Source organism: Channa argus, chromosome 13 (assembly GCF_033026475.1).
Source record: "Channa argus isolate prfri chromosome 13, Channa argus male v1.0, whole genome shotgun sequence".
In the NCBI taxonomy this organism is placed as follows: domain Eukaryota; kingdom Metazoa; phylum Chordata; class Actinopteri; order Anabantiformes; family Channidae; genus Channa; species Channa argus.
In genome coordinates this window covers 13,662,018-13,685,965 of record NC_090209.1, presented here as the reverse complement: position 1 = coordinate 13,685,965, position 23,948 = coordinate 13,662,018, and the positions used below count along the sequence as shown (strand labels likewise).

General features: G+C 41.4%; 2 protein-coding genes across 7 annotated transcripts in view; both read right to left on the bottom strand.

The window, feature by feature from the left end:
• kmt2d (lysine (K)-specific methyltransferase 2D) overlaps nucleotides 1–14,017 on the bottom strand; it is a 30,745-nt gene extending 16,728 nt beyond the window's left edge. Inside the window, exons 1-32 of one of the 6 annotated variants that reach the window (XR_010916371.1) lie at nucleotides 13,480–14,017; nucleotides 11,095–11,178; nucleotides 10,528–10,639; nucleotides 10,194–10,396; nucleotides 9,923–10,032; nucleotides 9,655–9,817; nucleotides 9,172–9,343; nucleotides 8,942–9,056; nucleotides 8,593–8,771; nucleotides 8,180–8,484; nucleotides 7,928–8,029; nucleotides 7,001–7,788; nucleotides 6,745–6,858; nucleotides 6,535–6,648; nucleotides 6,323–6,427; nucleotides 6,042–6,223; nucleotides 5,590–5,754; nucleotides 5,271–5,380; nucleotides 5,107–5,151; nucleotides 4,809–4,997; nucleotides 4,542–4,712; nucleotides 4,319–4,441; nucleotides 3,746–3,867; nucleotides 3,504–3,639; nucleotides 3,316–3,402; nucleotides 3,131–3,208; nucleotides 2,872–3,030; nucleotides 2,678–2,747; nucleotides 2,219–2,457; nucleotides 2,033–2,106; nucleotides 1,801–1,851; nucleotides 59–1,690 (exon numbers count right to left, since the gene is read on the bottom strand). Coding sequence is in view for 5 of the 6 variants with exons in the window: in XM_067527210.1 (XP_067383311.1) it covers nucleotides 59–1,690; nucleotides 1,801–1,851; nucleotides 2,033–2,106; nucleotides 2,219–2,457; nucleotides 2,678–2,747; nucleotides 2,872–3,030; nucleotides 3,131–3,208; nucleotides 3,316–3,402; nucleotides 3,504–3,639; nucleotides 3,746–3,867; nucleotides 4,319–4,441; nucleotides 4,542–4,712; nucleotides 4,809–4,997; nucleotides 5,107–5,151; nucleotides 5,271–5,380; nucleotides 5,590–5,754; nucleotides 6,042–6,223; nucleotides 6,323–6,427; nucleotides 6,535–6,648; nucleotides 6,745–6,858; nucleotides 7,001–7,788; nucleotides 7,928–8,029; nucleotides 8,180–8,484; nucleotides 8,593–8,771; nucleotides 8,942–9,056; nucleotides 9,172–9,343; nucleotides 9,655–9,817; nucleotides 9,923–10,032; nucleotides 10,194–10,396; nucleotides 10,528–10,639; nucleotides 11,095–11,143 (6,264 nt within the window). In the remaining variant the exon portion in view is untranslated. Of the gene's footprint in view, nucleotides 1–58; nucleotides 1,691–1,800; nucleotides 1,852–2,032; nucleotides 2,107–2,218; nucleotides 2,458–2,677; nucleotides 2,748–2,871; nucleotides 3,031–3,130; nucleotides 3,209–3,315; nucleotides 3,403–3,503; nucleotides 3,640–3,745; nucleotides 3,868–4,318; nucleotides 4,442–4,541; nucleotides 4,713–4,808; nucleotides 4,998–5,106; nucleotides 5,152–5,270; nucleotides 5,381–5,589; nucleotides 5,755–6,041; nucleotides 6,224–6,322; nucleotides 6,428–6,534; nucleotides 6,649–6,744; nucleotides 6,859–7,000; nucleotides 7,789–7,927; nucleotides 8,030–8,179; nucleotides 8,485–8,592; nucleotides 8,772–8,941; nucleotides 9,057–9,171; nucleotides 9,344–9,654; nucleotides 9,818–9,922; nucleotides 10,033–10,193; nucleotides 10,397–10,527; nucleotides 10,640–11,094; nucleotides 11,179–11,648; nucleotides 11,802–12,526; nucleotides 12,593–13,479 lie in introns of those variants that run through there. The other 5 variants (XM_067527214.1, XM_067527210.1, XM_067527213.1 and 2 more) reach the window with 5 other exon arrangements.
• Nucleotides 14,018–17,106: 3,089 nt separating this feature from the next.
• dhh (desert hedgehog signaling molecule) lies at nucleotides 17,107–23,483 on the bottom strand. The gene is made up of 3 exons (XM_067527500.1): nucleotides 22,439–23,483; nucleotides 18,939–19,200; nucleotides 17,107–18,388 (listed from the first exon to the last, which is right to left on the bottom strand). Exons 1-3 carry the CDS (start codon nucleotides 22,745–22,747, stop codon nucleotides 17,568–17,570), a joined length of 1,392 nt encoding a protein of 463 aa, XP_067383601.1. The 5' UTR covers nucleotides 22,748–23,483; the 3' UTR covers nucleotides 17,107–17,567.
• Nucleotides 23,484–23,948: the final 465 nt, after the last annotated feature.

Genomic DNA, 23,948 nt, shown 5'->3' with positions numbered 1-23,948 from the left:
TCAACAAAACAACTGAGAGCTGCGCAGAATTATTGTATATTAGCTAATATTTTGATACCTGTCTGTGCTTTTCCAGCTCAGAGGGGCTAAGGCCTACTAATGTGGGATCCTGTACTGTTGACATGTCAGACATTTCTAGATTGCCTGACAAAGATGGCTGATGTGGTGTGTCTGGAGGGTGTGCAGCAGGTAGGTCTTGTGATCCAGAAGGAGGTGGCACCCTGGAGCTGAAGCTGTCTGTCCCCATAGTCTGCTGACTTTGTGGTTGTGGTTGCTGAAGCTGACCCTGCATTATCTGGCTCTGCTGCTGGGTTATCTGGAAGCTTCTGCTGGGACTATGACTGAAATTGGGAGCTGCTGACAATTTACCAGAGAGTGGATCGCCCATGGAAATGTTGTTGGGATGGGTTGGAACTGGCTGGTTAGGATGAGGAGAGCTTTTGTAATTTGTAGTTCCCTCTGAGACAACAGACGGTGGACGAGTGGGTTTGTGGATAGTAGCAAAGGGGTCTCTAGATTGTGGCCTTGAAGGTGGCTGAGAACAAGGGTCTGGGGATTGGAAACGAGGGGTAGCAGGGGACTGGACAGAGTAGGCATCATTGGAGAGTCCACCAGGAGTGTGAGGAGACTGAGAGCTGCCCTGGGACTGTGGGCTGGAGGGCACTCTAGGGCATAGTTCCTGTTGAGCTACAGGGTGTCTCTGGGGTGCAAGAGGAAAATTATCACCTGACTGCGGTCTGGAAGTTAGTGGTGGCTGACTATGGGGGTCAGGGAATGAGTGGGAAGGAGACTGCCTGTAGCCTTCAGAGGGGTGGCTAGGGGAAGCCCCAGGATGAAGTGCCCCACCTTCCCCTTGGTGCATTCTCGGTGTCATAGGTGCCTTAAATAAACCATCCCCAGACTCTAGCATCCCAGCAGGTGAGTCATTGGACGAATCAGGTTTCCCAGTTCCAGAGGAGCGTGGAGAAGGTGCACTCATATCAGCCCTGTGTTGCCCTGTGCTTGCAGGTGAGGAAGCTACTGCAGACGGTGATTGGGATAAACCATATTCTGGCCGTCCCGTCCCATGCTGTGTTCTGAAAGTGTCTCCATATGGTATATTGTGGGGTGATGAGAAAATGGGTGACTCCCTAAGCCCAGCACCTCTTGAATGGGGACTTTTTGGATGTCCCAAGGACTCCTGAGAGCCTTGCTGTAATTGTGGTAGATGACCCTGTTGCTGCTGCAGCTGTGATCTGAAGTAGGGGTCAACCTGCTGAGCCCGTCTGGGGGTTCCAGGAGTTCCTGGTTGCATGTCAGATGGGCCAAGACTGGCTGGCCGTCCCTGAGGTGGACCCTGTGGGCCAGAAGCAAAATAACCTGAGGAAGAGACCTGTAAGGGACTGGCCCCAGCATGGGAGAAGGGTGTGGTTTGGTGGGAGTGAGAATGAGGTGACTGAGGCGGAAGCTTGGTCAAGGGATCTGTTCGAATTTCAGCTGACCCTGGGGTCTTAACAGGTCCATCTGAGAAAAAAACAGATGATGATCCTGAATCTGGAGGAAAGGGAAATGGGCTTTCTGCAGAGCTGGGCTGCGAAGAAATTGATGTAGAGCCTGAGGGCAGAGGAATTTGGAGGTGTAAACTGGGTCGGTCTCCCTTTATACGCCCCGTATCTGTCTTTAGTGGCCTGCACACCTGACTCTCTGCCTGCTGTGAGAAAAAGGCGGCACAGAAAAAACATAAACTATCTGCACTGCAAGTCCAATGAAAGACATCAACTCCTTTATTCATCTTGACAGTGAAAAAGATACTCTAATTACCTTCTGGGCCTTGTTGATTCTTTGAGCTGCTCGGTTATCTTTGGCCTTTTGCTACAGGAAAGTAAATTAGTAGATATAAAAATATAAAATACAATAAAAGAACCACATAGTGCAATTGACATTGTTTTAAACTTGTATTAAAGAAAGAGCTGTAGAAAATAGGTGTTTTATGTTTAAAAGATAATAAAAATAAATAAATAAATAAATAAATTTAAAAAAAAACACCACTTACCAGATATGGAACTTTGTCAGCAGCAGACACTTTCCTCCAGATCTTCATGATTTGCTTACAGCGACTAGCCCAGTCTGTGACAGCGGAAATATTTGACATTGTAAAAGTGATCCAAACATACTAACATATAACCTTTGGGTCAAAAATAGGTTGTACATATTGGCTTAGTAATTGTTCTACACTTACCTGGATAGTCTTGTTTGAGAGTGGGAAAGTTGGTGTTTGCATAAAGGACAGGGGAGATGGTTGAAAGCTCTCCTAGCTCTTCATCTTTTTCCCACCGCTGAAGACTGCGTTGGTTGTAGGACAGCCCATCACCCTCTGCCTCAGTCGGGGTTGGTGGGGAGGAGGGGGTTGCTGGGGTAGAAGGAGTTGCCCAGGGGCTCTCCTCACCCCCATCTGGACTGAACAGCCCTCCTCGGTCCCTGTTCGACATGGAAATGGTTTGATATATCAAATAAAGGGCTTACATGTGTCAACATCAGGGATAATGGCCTATTCAAAATCAAAAACGAATAAACTAAATTATGCATGCTGGTTTACAGCACGTAATGCTGCAGAATTATGTTAGAACTGTAAAGACATATTATAGACACCCTAAATATAATAATATAAAACAAACACATAATTAAGTACTGGGCCTACCGCATGTCAAAGAAAGGTGAATGAGAGAGCCCAGGAAAAGCATCCATCATTCCAGCCGAGGGCAGGGACCCTGCAAGAGGTTTTTAAAGCCAGACTTAAAGCTTTACTTCTATACTCATTTCTTACAAAGTCATGAAACACACAGCGAATGTTTTCAACATGAAAAAGGTTTAAATTTGTTTCTTTTGTTCAACCTGAGAGGAGAGCTCTTTGTGGTAGAGCACTACGATTGAGTTCTCCCTTACTGCCCTCCAAGATGGGCTTCATGTCCCCCAAAGAGGAGCCTTCTGACACTCCCAGAACCTTCCTGAAGAATTGCTCAGAGTCCTGACTGTCCACCCCTTGTGGAAGACCTTTTACACAAAGACAACAATATTTAACCATCAGTCACTAATTCTTTCACTATGTTGGTTTACCATACAGACTATACAACATATTTTCTGAGGGGAATACCTTCCCGTTTCTCTGCACCAGAATCATGTGGATCAGATGACCCCTGGTCCTTCAGCAATGAGGATGGCGCAGAAACTCCTTTAAAAAATAAATAAATAAAAATAAAAAAAGGTAAATACCACCTTGTAATTCTCTGAAGGCCTTAACAATAAACCTGTAGCATCAGTGTCCATATAAACACTTACCTGCACCTTCTCCCTGAGCCTGGGGGACTTCGCCCCACTCTTGCTTCACAGGAAAATTATCTTCTACCACATGCTCCTGGGCCTCAGCTAGGGAGAGAAGTACAAAGTAGCACATTATGTACTGACCTTCTTCCACAATCAGTATTACAAATAATTTACAGAGTTACAGGTCAAGATCATGTTCTTACTCTCTGGGGTATTAGTTTTGACCCCTGACAATGCTGGTAATGTAGGTCGGACAAGGCATGTGCCTGGCCTTTGCCCTGGGGGAGTCATCACAGCTTTCTTACTTAAGTCTATTAGTGTCTTCCCAAAGAAAGCCTCCTATAGTAAGTAACAAATATAAAAATAAAAATAAATAAAAATGTAAAATACAATACAATACATATTTTAAAACTTCTAAAAGTGAGGGCATTGGGAAATTACTAACTTGGAGATAAGCTGGAAACATGTCCTCAAGTTTGCTCTTTTTTCGGCCTCGACGTTTCTTGGCCTGTTCTTCACCCTCTGCTGGTTTAGGATCCATTATGTTATCTGTGTCAGGGTGGGGACCTAGAGATATAACCATAAAATTCTATTTTCTCAAATACAATATTGGCTCACTGCCACTAAAAATAGAAAACTGATAAGAGGGAATTCAGACCAAATTTATCATGTTTCAGACAAACACTGTCAAAAAAAGTATTAATGGGTTTGCATTTATTGAGGATCACTTTATGTTGGCAACTCATCTATTGAGATCAACAGACCAACCTTAATCAAATGGATGAATAAACTTACAAAGCTAAAGTTTGCATGATAGCAGGCTTGTGATTGACAGACCATAAAGAAAAAAAACGTATGTTTAATAGTTTGACATGTCAAGCATTTCCCATGGCAACTCAATCCCCAGACCATTTTGTTAATACAACTTTATAAGATCAGAAATATGAAATGAAGGTGTTTATTGTAGCATTTTTAATGGTAGGTCAAATGAAATTCAATAGACTACTTTGTCACTAACCTTCCTCTATGGTTCTCTCTATTGGTTGTCCATCCAATGTAGTCTCTCCAGCAAGCTGGGCAAAAAATTCTTTTTTCATTCGTGTGTGACACTTCCTTTGTCGCACCATGAAGCCACCAATTCCTGATGCAATTTATATAGACAATATTTATTATAATTTTGAGGACACTGAAGACATCTACGTGGATATTTTAAAGTTTATTTTAAATTGTGGCTAGCTTACCAGGCCTGTAAGGTTTCCGCTTTCTTTTTTTGCCATCATCCGTCTCCTCGAGTCCCCCCTTGAGACCGTCGCAGTCCCCCATGCCGTCAGTGCCTCCTTCTGCACCAACTTCTCTTTCAGGGCTCCCAGGGTTTTCCATCTTAGATTCACATTCCATGGGCTCCCCACAGCCTAAATACGCAAGATAAAAAAAGCTGTGATTTTAAAAGCCCTAAACATCCCTGCAAATTGTTCACATACAAATGGATGAGCGAAAAATGTGTCAACCTTTTCCATCCTCCGCTTCTCCTTCAACCTCTCTCAAATCGATTCCATCAGGACCTCCTTCAGAACACAGAGTGCCAAGTCGGGAGCGACGCTGGCGTCGCTTGTGCAGTGGTGACATGGAGATACCACGAAGCAGGGACATTCCTGACTCTGTCAACCACACACCCTCCAACCGGTAGAACTGGGGTTCTGTAAAGTAACAATTACAAACACGACTTATGAGCAATAATAAAACTAAAAGACAACCCTGCAAAATGTGAATATGATAATTTACATGAATAATCCAAATTCCTCTAACCTGGCTCTTTGATCTTTATTGAAGCCATAATAGCAGACTCTACTACTGTGAACAAAGGCAAAAAAGCAGGTAGAGAAAGCAAAAGAAAACCACATTATCAGTACATACACTAAGATGCTGTGTATTATCATGTCCTCAGTTTAAAATCTTTGTCACAGACTTACCCACACGTTTTGGAACATATGGGGTGCAGGATGTGCATGCAAAGCCTTCATCAGAAGCTTGTTCTACCTCATCCTCTGTATACAGACTCTCACAAACAGCATGGACCCATCTGCATAGACCCACAGAAATACAGACAAACTTTTTATTTAAAAAAAAAAAAAAGGCACACTGTAATACATAAGAATATGGGATAGTTTATGACATGATTTTTACTCCATTAATACTCCATTCCCTGCTTGTCTTCATTAGTTGTGGCCTCATAAATACTTTGGTTTCAGTGTGTGCTACATGTGTGTAGTTCTGAAGAGCAGCACCCACCGATCACAGTACTGACACTGCAGCAGCAGCTCCTCCTCCATGAAGTTCTCTCTGCAAACTGGACAGGTGACAAGACTGGCACAGGGGCCACAGTGGGTGTAGTTGTTCTGCCACTCACAGTGGAACCCTGGAGAATTGGAGCCACACTGCACACAGCACACACACCTGCACAGAGATAGTGAAGCACTGTGTAACAAATGCATACAAGATTTAAAAAAAAAATGTACAGATGACAATTTGAGTTGTGTAACAGCTTCTCTGTTTGTCTTTTACCATTACTCTGCTACATAAGCAATATACAGAGGAATGGGCCTCTGAATTGCTAACGCTGGGCTGAAGCATGGGTGTTTTACATAATATGCAAATTCACATGTATTCATTTCCATTTGACCCCATTCAAAGCTGCAATGCTGAACGAAGCATTGTGCTCTTAGAGTTTAAGTTTTTTTTACCATTTGCACTTCCAACCACCCTTCGGTACAGTGTGCAAGGGGGGGTCCAAACAGTAAGTGTGATAGCTGACATCACAGTCATCACACAGCAGCAGTCGGGAAGGGTCCGAAGCCTTTCCACACACCTCACACACAATACATTCCAAACAGCGCCAGCCTTTACGGAGCATCGTCTTGGTGATCTTAAAAAACAAAAAGATAAATTGTTTTAGAAATTGAGATATATTAAATCAAGTAATTAAAACAAACAAACAACCCAAAAGGAATAAAAATGTGTTTACTTTGCTGTTCACGCAGTAAGGATGGTAACACTGGGCACACTGAGCACAAGCCAACAACTGCCCCTCAACGCCCTTTCCAAAACTCCCACACACTACACACATATCCTAGAACAAAGGTAAAAAAGTGAGAAGGACAAATAAAACATGTAAAAGTTTATATCCAGTGCATTGTGATAACTGTGGTTCTTGAGCACATAGTGCAATAGCTGTACCTGGAGCAGGACAAATTTATCAGTGTTTGAGAAAAGAACCACTGTGTTTTGCATGGTGTCATCTTCCTCCTCGTCTTCCTCCTTACTTAGTCCAGTGTCTGATGTCATGCTTAGCTGTGGGCACGGGAATAAAGAAATTATGAAAACAATCATTATGAACACTTACATTAAGTGAAGAAAATGAAATGTTGTATATAAAGTATAGCTCACCAAAAAGGCATCAATGCATGAGGCCATGGCTTTGAGGCGTGACCTCCCACCACGCCCTCTCCCTCCACCGCCCCCACGAGGTCTTCGCTTCCCAGGAAAACTATTGCTTCTCCCCTGCAAAAACAGGAAAAAAAAAAACAAAAAAACTTAATGCAAAATTGTTTTGATAAAATGTGACAATGATTAAAAACTAAAACAAGAGGAATGGGGAAATGGCAGCAGGTAACTATAATTACTCATTAAATACTGATCACACCTGTTTGACTCTTGAGCGGCCGGGAGATCCTCTACGTTTGACCTTCTCTCTGTCACTTCTGAGGGGTTCAAAAGGAAGTGAATCATCAGTCTCAGTGAGCAGGTTATCTGTATGCGAGCGTCTAGCAGGTAGAAAGCCAAGTTCAATGGAGAGCTGAGGGTCAGGTTCTCCTGGGGATCCAAGAAAGCCACTACTGCTCTCATCTCCATGACTCATGTTGGACATCTCATCCAGCAGCAGTTCCGGCTTAACTTCATGCTCCTGCAGCTCCTGTTTTATGTCCTCATCATGTCCCTCTCCTTTCATTTGCTCATCGTCGTCGTCGTCCTCCTCCTCCTCCTCCTCATCAGAATGAGGTAGTAAACTACCCTCCATGTCCACAACAGCGAGAGACTCTCGTGTATCTACTGATTCAGAAAGAGGAGACTGGGGATCCTGGCATGGACTTTGTTCCTGCTGATCAACCACAGGCAAATGCGCTGCTTTGTTCACAGAGGTAGGAGAAGCTGGTGGACTCTTACTGAACGCCTCTGGGATAGGCATGCCATCAGAGCCATTATTTATTAACTCTTGCAATAGTTTCTGTTCCACTGGGAGACTGGCCTCTTGCTTCTCAACCTTCTTGCTTTCAGGGACCTGTGACGCCAGTGTTGATTCAGGATTGTTAGACTGTTTCTCTGCTTTGGGGTCCTGGAAAGGATTGACTTGGGTCACATGGATTACTGCCTCTTCTGTTCTCTCTTCATCAGCAGACAGACAAGAGGTCTCCTGTTCTGTTGTTGCACATTCTACATGAGATTAAGGAATGTGTGGACATTATTTTTTGTATGATGGTGTGCCATTACTAAAGAAAGATTTATAAACAAAAACACTAAAAGTACTGTTTCATGTTCATTCCCTGCATGTCTACAGGAACCCTTAGTTTACCTGTATAGTCAAGTTGAGCAGCATGCGACTTAGAAGTGAGCAGCTCCTCCTCCACAGTTTTCTCCACAGCATCTGTTGTCTCAACAACAGCAGCATCAACCCCTAAAGTCAAGTGTTGCTTACATCAGCATATATACATTTATATATATATATACAGAAAAGACATAAACAAGACAAATACTTACATAACTAGTCCAAATTTTTTTTCTTGTTATATCAGGCAAGCTTTGTCTTATGTTGTTTCTCACTTACCTAAGTCCACATGGGTCTCTTTGGCAATCACATCTTCAGCCTGTCCCAACAGAGATGTGCCTCTCTGACCTTGTGCCAACTCTGACAAATCTTTCTGTGCTTCTGTCACCACATCTGCATCCGTTTGGATTGTCATTTCCACCAAATTCACATGCCCTTCACTTTCCTTAGCTGCCTCTCTGGTTTGGGTCTCTGTTGCATGTAGTTGACTGACAGCAGGCCCTTGATCTTCCTTGCAAAGCAGGCAAATGCACTTGGATTCTGGAAGCTCTGGGCCCCGTAAAGCACATTCACTGTGCACCCACCTTAGACAAAAAGATAAAAGATGGAAAGGTTTATGACAATAGGAGCGAAAAGCCCAGAAATGACAGTTAAACTGAATGAACACTGCTGTGCATGTACAATAAACAAACCTGTGGCACATGGTGCAGCACTGCAGAGTGACAGATGGCCCAGCAGATTTGCTGCATACGCCGCATGTAGAGATGCGGTGATGCTGGCAGCCCTCACACACAGCATAGTTGTCAAACCACTGGGCTGAACCTGACAGTACGAGTCCACGGACACCACACTCCGTACACACACGACACCTCTAACAATGGGGTTAAAATGTAAACCAAATTATCATAGAAGCAGACAGGAAAATATATCTGTCAAACACCCTTTACAAATAAAAACCCAATCTGAACTAACTTTGCTTTTACAACTAGTTTGTGAGGAAAGACCTTTTTGGTACAGAGATGAATGACAAATGTGACTTACTCTGCATTTCCATGGGTCAGATGGAAGAGAATCCATGGCTGGCTGGAGACAGAAGGTGTGGTAGCCCTTATCACAGGCATCACACACCAGCATTTTAGAGTCTTCTCCTGGTTGTCTAAGAAAATGAACAATCAAGACTTTATTCTTAACAAAGAGCAAACCTACGTTAGGCATTACATCTGAATCATTTGAATAGGGTCAAGTCCAATGGTTTACAGGTGTGGACTAACCTGCAAGTCTGGCACACTTTGCACTCTGGACACTGCCATCCTGCCCGCTGGATGGGTGTGGCACTAATCTCCAGACAGGCTGCATGATAATGCTGACCACAACCCGTACAAAAAAGCAAGTCTGTGAGCTCCCCCGCAGAGTCACACACTGCACAATAAGAGTCTTCACCCACTGTAAAAAAAACAAAAAGGGGGAGAAATAATTGAGCTATGATGCAATGATCAGATTTACTGTGATTTGGTAAATCAATAAAAAAAAAAATGAATTTAACGGTTAATAAACCAAACTCAGTATGGAACACACTAGCGAACTTTTGGGAACTCTGAGACAAGGAAGAATAATTACAGCTTTAACCTTGACTTCTGTATGATTATATTGGCAGCTGCTCATCTTCTTGTAATGTGTGCACAGAACTAGCCTTATACTGAGCATGCCTTAAATAATTACATCAAAAGTTTGACAAAGATGCCTCATTCTCTTACCTAACTCTTCTGCCTTGTCTATGTGCTGTGGACAAAGGAGAACCAACTGTTTCATGGACTGGAAGGACCCACTGGCCGCTGAGCAAGGGAAGTGGTAGAATCGTGAGCAGCCTTCAGCATGGCATCGAATTGTTGCACCCAGCTTTTTGCAGTAATCACAAAGCTGAAACAAATCAATTGTAAAAACAAATTTTAAAAAAGTGTGAGGAATATAATCCCCGTACATTTACCAAATACAATTAATCCCAAGTCTGGACAGTTCACTTACGCGCTGTGTCCCTGAGATAACGGCCTTATCAACATTCTCTAGCTGCTCATTTTCCATGCGCTTCACTGTCTCTGACCACACAGCACACCAGTGATGAACCCAACAGCCGCCTGTTTGTTATAAAACTCAACATCAGTACAATTTCTAACCAAACATTAATTAACGATGTGGGCACTGTACTTTTAGAGACCAGAACCTATAAAATGTTTTTTTAGTAAAAGGACTCTTTCATGTACAAAAATAAAAGATAGCAGAATGTTTTAAGTTTAACCTGAGTCATCGAAAAGTGCCGCCAAACAGGGAGAGTTGGAAAATCCAATGGAAGACAGGTCATCATTCCCGGGATTTGGCAGTGGGGAAGCTGATGGCTTAAAAGCTGGCCGCTCAAGAAACGGCCCAAAGTGTATCAGTTCCCGCTGTCCATGCAGGCTTCGCTCCACACAGTTACAAAGCGCACAGGCTCGAGCACCCTCTCTGTGCAATCAAAAACAAAATGGTTGTAGGTAGCAATTCAGGTTGTGGTGATCCCAACACAGAGTGTTTCTTGGACTATAGTTGACTAAAATCTGCACAACAGCACCTCATGATCTAAATGAAGGACTTACATAGGTATGCTGGAAGAGGCTGCAGAACCACCAGACATGTCCTCCAAGGCAGAAAAGGCTTTAGACTCTTCTTCCAAGGAGACAATCTGCTTTGCAGGGGCGTTGTCATCAGCTAGAAGAAAAAAAAGGTATACTCATTTTAAAGCAAAAAACATAAAAACATTCAAAGCACAATGCTGTTTTGCCATCATGTCTAAGAAATTCTGTTACTAAGTCTACTGGAGGAGAGCATAAAAAAAGAAAAGAAATGACTTTCTGTTCTCATCCAGTCTCCAGAGCAATATCGCTCATTGTATTATTCGTTGATTTATGCCAATTGCTCAACTTAAAGGGCCCTATCATTTAGGTGTCTCTGTTGCCTCTTATAAACTCTCACACTCAGTTATCTACCATATCTCTCTTTTTGTCCAATATTCTAGATTTATTCAGTTGTGTTTCTAATTTTGATGATACTTATGTGGCACTGTCTCCTTTAGGGGATTGATAGTGTTTTCAAACCTATTAATTTCCGTGGAAAATAGTGTACATCTATAGCTAATGAGAATGTGACAGACAAAAACATATTACCTGTTGGTTCAGAGTCATTCTCGTCGCAGTTTGATTTCTGCTCATCCATCCCCTTATACTGATTTTGACCTCCTTGTCAGAGATCTACAATTTAAAACATAAGTAGCATGATCTGTGAATGTTTCTGGTGTATCCATTCCAATGTATCCAGTTTAATAGAGAAATTCTTAACTTTGCAAGCAATCTGCAGGCCATTAATTACTGTGCAGCATTAGGTGAGATATATTAGGATTAGTAAAGATTCCTGAATAAAAGTTTAAGTGACTCCCATGAAATAGCTGACCAGCTACCATGTATACAAATCCTTACAAACATACAAAAGCACTTGTTCACTAGCGATTTAAAAAAAACGTCATAAAACTGAATCCATAACATGCATCTTCCAACATGCACACCCGATAACACAGACTGACAAAAAGCATTACATTATTTTCCTATTGCTGATTTGACCAACGATTACAGTAGTGCAATCGAGCTTTCTCGCAAAGTCATGAAAATTGCGCGAGTGTTTATATCAATCCAAAACCGCTTTAACAATAAAAGGTAATATTTACCCAGCAAGGCATAATCCAACCCGCTGAAACTGCTCCGTAAAAAAGCAGGGAGTCATTAAACAAAACGATATTTTCCTAACTAAAACAACCATAAATTGGGATACACAAAGAAAACACAACTTCCGTGTGCAGAACTTCCTGTTCCAGCGGGGCTCCTTTCGTGGAGAACATTTGTCAGCCGCACCATAGTTCCGCTATGAGATTGACGCCGTTCCAAAAAATAACGTTACTGTAAACAAACAATGCAGGACTGGGCCAGCACGCGATGTTTAATACACATAGCTATTAATGTGAAATAATATAGTAATCATATTTAAAGATCATTAAAGCATTTACTTAAAGTTTCGCCAGTCTTCGATTTGAAAAGTTAATTCCTCGATGTAGCACAACAGCCTCGCCAGTATTTGTTAACATGATATCCAAAAAATAGAAACGTGGGATGATGCGATGTTTTAAGGCCTGATCTAACAACTCAATCGGGCAATTGGGATAGGGAAAGTCTGTGAAATATAGTCAAAGATCGAGCGTCGCATTATTTCACCAGTTACACAACACTAATTGTGCCATCACACTTAGCAAGTCATAATATAAACTAATGTTATAAACACACAGATTTGAAAAAGCTTCCTATTTCTTTTAACTGTGGCAGCTGGAAACAGACCCGTCTAATGACGGGAGCGCTTTTCTAGCGTGTTTAACGCATATAAGTAACGCTAGAGTGGATCACAAAGACCAGAAAATGATTATGATTAGAAAACTAATACGAACGCATAATAAATGCATCTTCATAAAATTGTAAGGGTGTTTTGTATGCCAGTCCAGGTACCATAGTACTTAGAATGTTTCAGCGACAAGACAAAAAAAAAAAAAGAACATACCTGCACCATTAATCCGACGGACACGCTGTGCAGCGCTGCACTGACAAGCAGTTTAGCAAATGAGACCATTTGCGGGATTCAGAATGAATACCTAGCAAATGGACATTGTTTTTTTTTTTTTCCTCTGTCACGTTAACGTTACATGTCCGTAATAAACGTAGTGCATAGGCGGAACACTGGAAACGTACTATTTTCTACAAATAACTGACGACAACTACAACTCTTGCTAAAACAAATTTGTATATTACAGTTAATTGGAACAGTAAAAAGCTGCATCAAAGATGAAGTTGTCAATGTCCAGTCCAAAAGTGATGACATGATGGCCAAGTTAAGGTCTTAACATCCCGGCTAGCTAAGTTAACGTTAAAGTGCTAGCGTTACAAATTAACTTTCTCGATAAACGTGTTTGTTTTAATTTTGTAATGCATAGCGTATTGTAATGCAACAAATAACTGCAGCTGTTGGTAAAAGCTATTGGTGTTTTTATAGTTAAATAAGTGCAGCGCTAAGCACTATTTCTCAATGTAAACATCGACTTCAAAGGGTTGGTTGTGCTCAGCAAATAGCCTTATCCACATTGCTGGAAACAGACTGGTATGGAAAAGCTAACAACTACCGATGGTGACGTCGCGGCAAAGTATCCCGAAGAGATAAAAGTGTGAAAAATACATCCAATCTCGAGCATAGAAACATATACTTTTAAAACTGTGAACCTACTACTCTGTGTACCACGTCTAAGACACAACCAATGTGGAATAGATCCCAACTCAAAGTTAGCATCCAGGTATCACTGCTAATTTACCACTAAGTAGACATCCCCATCCCCGTCGAAGCTAACAGCTAAATGTTACCAACAGCAGCGCTATCGTTACCCGGTCTAAGGTCAGGGTTGGTGTGTCTTTACGTATGTCTATTGCAGAAAGTTCGAAGAGGCCATAATTAAAAGAGCTCACCTTATAAAAACAATACAGTCTCCTCATGCATCAGAAAAATCCAAACAGCCACACAGCTTCCCAAAATGCTGATGGTCGCTTCATTTTATGTACCGGACTAACGCTGCGGCTAGCCGGCTGTAGGGAGAGTGGGGGAAGTGCACGTCGGCGGAAGGCAAGCTATGCTGCGCTGCTAGCTAACTCTTCAACTAACGCTATACTGACAATGCTATGATTAGCTAGCTATCCAGCAACTTGAGCTTAGTGTCCATCGTTTGTATACGGCCGGGGAATAACGAAACACAATGACAAGCCTTCAACCAGTCCCGAAACAATGGGCCCCAGTTTTCTACACTGATTCCAGAACCCAAGTGGCTGCCCTTGCCTGCGTTTAGCTTGAATGCTAATACGCTAGCGTTAGCTAGCATCTCCTGCTCTGTGCTGGAATCTTGCTCGCGAGTTCGTTGAAGCTACTTCAAGTTTGCACAAAACACGGCATCATAAATTGCAGCTTCAAACTTTGTTGGCACGTCAGTAAATTAGTTTTACTTTATGTTTTAGCCCATTTCAGACATGATTCAACCTAAATGAGTTCAACGTTGCATGGGTACCCTTGTGTGGATCACTAGCATCTCTTCACTTTTAACTACGTTGCGTCTACACAGGGTTGTTTTGCCAAGTGGCTACCTGCTGCTAGCAGCAGTAGCTAACAGCATCTACGTCAAAATGTAATTCATGCAAAGCACAAGTATAAGTTGGGTTTTTATTACTAGATACTAGTAAAATGTGTCGGATCATGCGCTCAACAACGAATGACTTTGTTTCAACCTCGACGATTTGGCACGCAGGTCAAGATTCTAATCTGGAGAGCACGGGGCACTGAAACATGGTGGATATAATATATTGGGTCATTACATTTTCAGATCCAGGGAAGCCATTTCATTAGATTGTTAGGATTATAAGACCCAAGCTACTTTGACATTCCTGCATTTGCATGTGACATTTTAATCAATAATCGACAGCGATCTAATTGCGATCGATTGGATTCGTGTTTTCTGGTGCAAATGAATAATTAACACAATTGTGTACAAAGGACTTGATCGTATTTGTCAATTCCTCATTCCGCCTCTGCCTCCGTAACGTTGTGCATTTGGTTGAAAGGACCGAGACAAATGGGGGAAAGCAAGCGTTGATGACTCGAATTGGCCAGATAAACTTTACGCGAGTGACTAGTTTTTCAGCAGGTTCATTGATAATGTCCATAATGTAGCCCACCTAATGTTGCTGTTTTGTTTTTTTGTTTGTTTGTTTGTTTTGCAGACATACCTGCCTATGCCAAAACTGCCACTTTTATAAACGTCTGTAAAGCGAGATGGGAATGCACGTAATACCTACAAACAGCAATTAGCCTGCACGTAATAACTTTTAGACTCTGGCATCTATTATTCATTTTCCATTAATTATTTGTTAATGTGGTGCAGGTTGAAATAATCCTCAGAGCAATTATAGGGTGACCGAGGTTGAACATGACACTGATCCTGTGGGGGTGGGATTGAGTTGAGCCTTCTTTTTATTTTAGTTGCCTTGTCACTTAGAGCAAATCACACAGGTTCAAGAAAGTGATACACTGTAGGCCTGATATGTTTAAAAAAAATAGTAAACTGGTAGAACGGCACATTAGTGCTCATACAGAAAGTCCTCCTGATGGGCTTCTGCATGTTTTTAAAGCTTTTATTCTTTACATATTTTTCTTTTCAGGTTTCTTCTTAAGTCCTGAGCAAGAATCCATGCTATACTTTAGTGGGATATAGTGTGAAGGTTGTCAATGGAATTATACCATGAACTTACAGCTTATAAAAGGTTTTGTGTGAAATACAGATCAGTTTCTGTTGTCTTTTTTGTTCCCAAGAGCAAAAGTCTGAATGGTTATAGGTCAGGATCTGACAAAAGCCATTACTCAAGGCCTGTAACTGTAAAGAAGAGTAAAGAGAAGAAGGAAAAATATTTTAAATGCAGTGCTAATTGATTAATAATTTTAACATCTGCATGACATCTTATCAGCAAAATGTTGCATGCTCTTCTCTAGGCAATAAGCAAGCACCTGCTGTAGGGGGATGATCTGCAGTTCACTCTGCACTGTGAAATTTTTGTGGTAAAGCACATGTGAACCTCAGTTTTGACAACAGAAAAGAAAAATGTTTTCCTACCAACAGGGTGAGTGCACTTGGGAAAACTCCATGAGACCAAATAAAGAGTTGTCTTCCACATTAATGTTTTGCTTGTGAAATAACAAGCTACAGCTGAGACACCCTGATAATAACAACAAACAAGAAATGAAAAAATTTTGGCATTCAAAGCATTGACAAATTCCCAATGGTGTACAATTTCCGTTTATGAAGTCTTATTCAATATTGTCATTTAAAAACATTTTTTGCTATTGTTAAACCCTGAAGGGACAGAAATTTGTGGTCAGGTAATATGTTAACTTCTCAGTTCTTTAATGTGGGGTTTGCAGGTTTTCAGTCTGAAAATAGGTTATTACTGGTCCCCCTGACAGGATTATTCAACTCCCCATTCAGCTTTAGCCAGATTGGATTAGATTTCGGGGGGCAGAGACTGGTTGGAGGACAGTGACTGATTGGCCAATAGATGTAAATAGAGGGTGGTATTAGGGCACCAGCCTGCTCCTATTGGCCAGTCAGTGGAGCGGGTGCTTTCCCATCTGCCTCTTGAATCTCAAGGATAATCCCCTGGAATACCTCCACAGATGTTTACATCACAACATAAACTGGGGGAAGAGAATACATGCAGGTTGGATCCTACAGTCTGCTACAGTTGCTACAGTCTGCTACACCTTAAAGAATACTGAGGGGAATTTTATAGGGATGCAGTTTTGTCTTTTTGTAGTCTGTTTTCCTTGTATCAAACCAGTTTTAAATGGACAGCTATATTGTGGATTGCTCTGTTTAAATTGTCTATATTGCGCTGTCCATGCTGTAAAAACAAATTCTATAAAAAATACTAATAAATATCTAGATTTATACAGATAATAAGTTTTACAGATTAAACTTAATATGTTAAACTACATGCAGAAGATGAAAAGTAAATTATATTTCAAAAGAAAAATCAAACATATTTCCTCCACAAGGGGGTGTATAACCCTACTATCCCGAATATAGGTCAATGTCTTATTATGCGTCTTTGGAGAGATGTTATATGTGAAATAAAGTATAATGGTAACTGGCGACTCACATGTGAGAATTAGTAGTACAGTCTAGTTAAAGTATGGATCCTATCTGGGATGTAACAAAATAGACAGTGGATAGTATACTACTCTGCTTACATATACCTTTAGTTCTTGTAAACCAAATTGGTCAGAGACTACTAAAAAAAAAATATCCTCTAAAATTCTGTAAAACCATTTCATAAGGTCTGTAACATGAAGTCAAGGTTGTGGCACAGTGCAAGGAATACAAAGTATGTCTGGGCTTTTCATTAACCAGTAACAGTAACAGATGTAATGCTCAACTACAAGCACTGGGAATTTTCTTTGGCATTGCCTTTTCCCTGGCAAAGCAGCACTTATAAGCATAACTTAAATCACCTTAAAATTCACTCCTTTTGTGAAGAAAAATCAAAAGTGTGGCTTAATCAATTGCCATTTTAATTTGTTTTATAACATGAAGACAAGTTAGGCCATACAATGCATGTAGTGTAATTATAATAATAAAGTGAAATATATTATAAATCAGAAAGTACAAAAATAAAGATTCTATTGTGGGACAATTCATTTACATTACCATTAGAATAATATCTATTTTACATATACAATTGAAATACCTAAAAGTAATAACATGATGTACAAATAAACTATGATACATTCATTTATGCTATTATACATTTTACACTAACTTGTTTAATCTGAGTTACTTAATTTCATATAAAATCATGTATTAGCATTTACATTACATTGATAGATAATAATCCAAACAATACTAAAGAAAAAGCAAGCAGGCTATCCGAGTGCTTTAATTTATTGACAAGAGAAGTACAGAAAGTGTAAATGTATCAAATTTTCGGTACATTATTAAATCTATTGCTGTAAGCTTTTAACCTCGAAATGTGTTGGAATCTAAAAAGATGCACCCAAAACTGTACAGTAATCTAGCATACCAATGCACCTTGGATGTCTGTCTTTGCAGAAACTGGTTATCTTCAATTTTCATCCTCAGAGGCTCACTCAAATTGTCTTGTTTTCTCAAAACACCATTATTCACATAAACACTTGCTTTGTCCTTTGTGGCCAAAGTGCTACAATAAAACGAAGTCTTAGTGCAAGCTGTTTCACTGTTAGTGGTATGCGGTTCTTTTGTCTCCTCACCCCAAAGTAGCTGGTTAAATGAAAGGAGAAGTCGCACAGGTCCAAATGCCCAGTGTGCAAGTCTGTGGTCCTCCACCAGTGCATAGCTGGATGCCAGCACACCATTAACAAACAGAGTTCCATCTTTTGTCAGGGGTGCATATACTCCCACACTCTCCTCTACTGAAACTGAGATAATTCGAGATGGACGTACAGGACCCTCTGCTGTATGAATGAGTATACAGTCTCCTGGTTTGGCTCTGCTAGCAAACTGAGCCTTATACTCACTGTAGTCGAGTCTACAATGGGTGGCTAAAAAAACCAAGTGTTGTGGAGTAAGGGCCAATCTATGGCCATCTTCTGTCGCCAGACTTAAAAAGGTAGACCAACTTTCGTGGTCTCTGTGCAAAAACAAGAGGACTTGACTAAACACGACTTGGCCTGTCTCAGACAGGGCCATGACTCTGTCCCCAGGAGCCAGTGAAGATAGGCTCTTCTGTCCCCCTCCAGGTATAGTCACCCGGGCCCAGCCTGGGAAGCAGCCACCCTTTTCCACTGCAACAGAATGATCTGCAGGAATACATACAGACATACATACATGAATATTATCATTTCATTTATATTTGTAGGGGACCATGTACACTATTAAACAAAATGTTCCTATTTGATGCATTTTAAGCTACTCATCAACAACAACAACGACAGAACAATACCAATTTAATATAATCAAAGTCCCAGAACAATAGCAGTTAATAGGTAATACAACACCAGACAGACTGAAAGAGCAAAACAAGACATGATATAAAATAATCAGAAGCCAAGATATTAGCTCACAGAGATCAACCAATAAAATGCAAGTCAGTGGTAATGCTGAAACTTGGCTTTAAAACTAGTGAAGGAACTACATATTTTTGTCATTTGGTAGGTTGCTTCACTTTTGGGCTTCACAGAGAACACTGGTTGCCCAAATACAGTACTACAAAAAGGTACAGTACCACCTCTTACTCAACATTTTCAATAATTTTAGAGAGCACATTGATCAAAACACGGTTTCCCTCTTTGTCTTAAATACCCGGATACACCCTACAGTGATTTCATCCGCCTCATTTTTTAAACTTACCAGCTTTTACTGAGCAGTGGATGTGATATTTGGACTCATAGTAGACCCAGTCAAAGCCGGCCTCCACAGCCAGCTGGGCAAGGAGACCATACTTCTCGGTTTCTCTGTCATCAGTGGTTATATCCACAGCCCGGCCTTCATAATGCAAAGACCCGGTGGGATGGTGTCCATCCTCATCCCAGGCCTCTGTCACTCGTAGGTGTACCCCTGGCCACTGGTTCATCACTGCAATAGCCAACCTGTTTAGACAGTCCTTGCATCGCTAGAAAAGAATTAGACAGAAGGAAGAGGTTTTGAACATCTCTCTCTCTCTCTATCGATATAGAGGATCTCATCACATATCTATTAGTTTTAGCTCATATGTCAGCCTCAAATTACAAGAAATTGCAGTAAAGAAATGTCAAAGATATGTTTATACACCTATTAAACAGCAGTGGCCAGAGGCGAACAATACACCATGCACTAATACGTACATTGTCCACAGTTTTAAATCAAATTTAGGAAAATTTGGAAATTTAGAGAATTTGTACTTTTGTGTTTTAGGCAACATTAAGAATGTCGGCTAATGGAGGTCTGGTGGCTCAATGGGCAGAGCATTGGGTTGGGATGTCGAAGGCCACAGGATTGAATCCCATCCCACTAGGTTTGGCCACACCCAGCCACCAAGGGCCAGCCTGGTGCCAGTCCTGAGCCCGGATTAAATGAGAAGGTTGCAGCAGGAAGGGCATCCGGCATAAAAACTCATGCCCAATCAACGTGCGGAACAAATTCCGCTGTGGCGACTCTTAAAGGGACAACCCGCAAGCCATTGATCTTTTTTTTTTTTTTTATTAAGAATGTTGGCTAATATATTGCTATAGGCCTCAAACTATCGACGTAGGCTGTAATAGACCATTAGTCTATAGAAAACCATATTTGTATTGATCCAACAACTGGTTCCAGGTTGATAAAATATCCACATTGTGACAATAATCTTCTCCCTCTTTCTCGTACATACAAAGAACGTTGGAATATTCAAGATACAATAAGCTTAATAAGAATTAGGTATTATATTTGGGAAAATGTTAGTATTTGAATGCACCAAAAACTTGGCTATGAATTATGTTTTTTGAAGTTGCTGAAAGCAGAACCTTTGGTAGAAGCAGAAGCAGAACATTTGGAAAGATTAACAGGCAAATTAAGACAGAACTCAGAAAACCCATCCTGGTTATGTGAAAACACTTTAGCAACACATTGAGAACATCCTCAGAAATATAAAATCCTTTATATGAATGTGCATTCAGTACTTTATTAGGAATCATTTTGATATTAATGCATTAATTGGTCTATTTTTATGCACTGTTGTAGCCTGGAAAAGGAGGGAACTTTAGGACAGTAGGTTTGTTTTCAGGGGAAACAATACTAAATGAGTGAAATGTGCATTAAACTGCAACTATTTCTCATTTATAAATTTTTTGGTATATATTTTGCTTAAGAGCCTGATAAAAAGGAGTATATTAAATGATTAATTGTCAGGTTAATTTTAAGACAATCATACATTCGAATACAATACAATACCATACAATTTTATTCTCTGTCTGCAGCACGCCACATGCACAGTATAGGGTATGTCTACAGTCTACTCCGGTCCTGTAGAAGGGACAAACATTTTTAATCATTAATTAACTGGGGGAAGGACACAGCCGAGAAACCCAGCGGTATCTACAGTATGTGGCTGTATTGTACACCTTAGTGTACAGATAGACTTCAGTGCAACTCAGAAGAAAACTGTCCTAGTGTTTTAGCACTGCCTCCCAGGTTATGAATGTTTGTCTGTTGGCATCATCACACAATTCCTCCTTTACTCTGCTAAAGGCCATCTCAACCTTGCTCAAACAATCAGAGTATAAGAACAAAGCTACTGTAGCCAGTTTGGCACATTCCTTGGCCTTTTCAACAGGGTGACAGAATAATCAAGGCCATTCTCTGCTTTTCCAGATTCTTTGAGGCATGAGTTTCTCACTTTCACCCCTCAGACATTTGATCAGAAATGAACACAGCGACTCTTGACACCCCTGTGAGCTGTAATGTTAAACAAACTTAGTCAGCATTGTCACAAAATATCAGGCTGCAAAATGATGACGTCTGCATCTATGGTGATACACTCATCATCATCTCCAGAAAGCACGTTCACTGATTTCTTGTGATGTAACAGGTCTTGCAGCTGCTAATTAATTGAATAAGGTTCATCTTGCAGCTGACTGGGATAGAAAGTGAGAGATGGTGATCGGAGTACGAGATGCAGAGAGAAAAAGTTGGGTGAGAAAAAAGCAGCAAGCAACAAGTTGAGGTTGGGACTAAAAAGAAGAGGGCATAGGGGAAGAATGTATGGGCATGGACTTGGTAATGTGACAGCAAGAGTGAGAAAGCGAGAGAGACAGAAAACAAACTGGGTACATTTTTCTCGTTGAAGAGAGGCGTTTCATTATCAGAACTACAATAGTGGCTTTTCCGACGGTGCCATTACTTCAGCAGGCGGGAATTTTGTATAGGCGACCTCTCCGAGTCCTGAAATGACGCACAAAGAGCGTCTTTCACATCTGGGCAAAAGAGGGGCACATGCACACGTACACACACTCAAACTGGGCATTAAAAGGGCACAAATATACAACCATTGATTTCCATCACATACAATCACTCAGGGAGGGGAAGAAACACAGATTCATATCCTAAACAATCACGGAAAGCCACAGCATCCAAAACAGACGACATCTGAGTGTCAACAATTCTAACTACATGTGTGTGACATTCAAAATGTGTGGTCCATTGTTGTTCATATTCCTGCCCAGATTTTAAATCCTCTAAGCCACCAATTGCCTATTTTAAGTGTTTAGAATTTGGCCTGTACACCCTGTAAACCATCAGGAATTCAAGTGCCATGCCCTGATATTTCGTCTGTTAGGTGCCCTGAGAACCTGCCATAGGAATAGTTGTATTTCCAATAACAAAGACTTTGGTTAAAGATTAAAAGGAAGTGTTCCTGAAGGAGAACACTCTCCCTCTCTTAAGGAGTAGTGTTGAATTACATCCTGATCTTCTTATCTCAAGAAAAGGGAGGGGAAGTTTGGTTAAAACGTACACACTGTGTTGAACATTTGTTTTTCTGTTAAGAGCCCAGCAAAGGCAGGTAGTGTAGGGTACGGCAAACAATGAATGAGGTTTTATTATTTAATTTAAAAAAGGTGCCATACTGCACTCGCAGAGTATGAGCTGTAAACTGTTGTCTCTCTCTTTGTGTCAATGGAGTCAACCATCCAGGAGAAGGATTGTCCAGAAAAGAATCGGGAGAAACATAAAGAGCATTCTTAAGTCAACATGCTTCTGGCTGACTGTGCCATTTGCCCTTTATTTGTACTTACCATACAAGAATCAGCAGGTATCACTGAGAACGAGTTATCCAGCAAACCATAATATTGAACAAATCCTTAAAATGTGAGACAACAGTAACACACCAGCCTCACCTTAGTCATGAAGCGGTCTGCGTTGGTATTTTCCTCATCTTTGAAGACAATGTCTGGGTTGTAGTTGCACACAAGTTCATTGAAGCGCTCAGAGTTGCGTGTGATCTTGCCCTCTGCTCTCCCACTGGCCCCAAGGTTGTTCTCTGAGAAGTTGGGAAAGAATTGCTTGTAGTGCATGGCTGTGAGTTTCCTAGGCCTTGAGCGGATGCCATACCCAGGGCCCGGTCCACATCCCTGGACCAGCCACATACAGGTCCAGGCAACAAGCAGGCCGAGCTGTGCCAAGCGGGCCCACCAGGACTGCTTCATTGGGGAGGGTTGGGGCTCCCAGGAGTCGTGGCTCACAGTACCTACAGTGATACCTCAGTTCCAGGTGTGATATCATGTGAATGAGGGTCAAATCTTGGTCCATTCCAAATCATGGAGTATTAAAGTTGATCATTTTAATCATGAAACGTACTAGATGTTGTAAAAGGCAGACGTACTGACAAGAAGAGGAAAAGTATAAAGACAGATGTTCTAACTTTTGAGTTTACTATTTGATTATTGTTCTGATCAAAAGCTGGAGCCTAATGATCTGACTGGCTGAAATCTAAAGTTTCGGAAGTTTGGCATCAATTAGTCAAAGTAAGATTCGACAAAAGCTCTTGAAGTTTTCTGTCCACAATGGCTCATCAAGTATGGACTGCTTCTACGTCTCTTGTGTACTGAAAGTCATCTTCATACGTCCCTCGGAGGTACCTGTTTTGGCGCAGGTGTTTTTTGTGTTTTCTGTTCACTTACCGCTTCTCTCTCCACGCAGTTCCCCGGCCGAGACACACAAAGTGACGCACACCTAAAGACTGACGGCTCCCTGAATCCCGGCAACTCTCATAGCCGCTCATGTGGCGCTCTCATCCGTTTTATCCGCCCAGAAATGCCTCTGTGGTGATTTTTTTTTCCTTCTCTCCTTCATCCACCGTCTTCTGTCGCGTTTCAGCGCTCCTGGCCACCTTGCACCAGCCATTGGATCTTATTAGCGTCCGGACAAGATTGCCCTCCCTTCCTCTGCGCGCTCCCACCGCGACAGCACACGCCTCCAATTCAACCTTACAAAGGACATATGATTAGCCTAGTTAATGTTAACACAATGACCCCCCACCCCCTCCATACAGATAGGTATTAGGTATAAATACATGATTTTGGCAACTTTTATTATAGTTTAAGTTTATGTAAAGCACGTAGAGGATGTTTACAGCTAAAAAAACAAATTTTGCTTCTGTCATCTTAACACAACTCTTACTATCATTTGCTCATCCCATCCATCACACTGGATGAGTCAATGACACTGTGATTGTGTTATTAATAGACAGAGTTGAAGGTGAGGGTCCAAGATTGAGCTCAAGCATCCAGCCTTGACACCCCTGACTGTGACTTACAGTGCTGCCTTCCTGTGTTTGGGGAGCCAGCCTGACCCCCCCTGAACCCAGTGCACCCAAGACCTCTCCACTGGAAACACCCGTTGGCCACA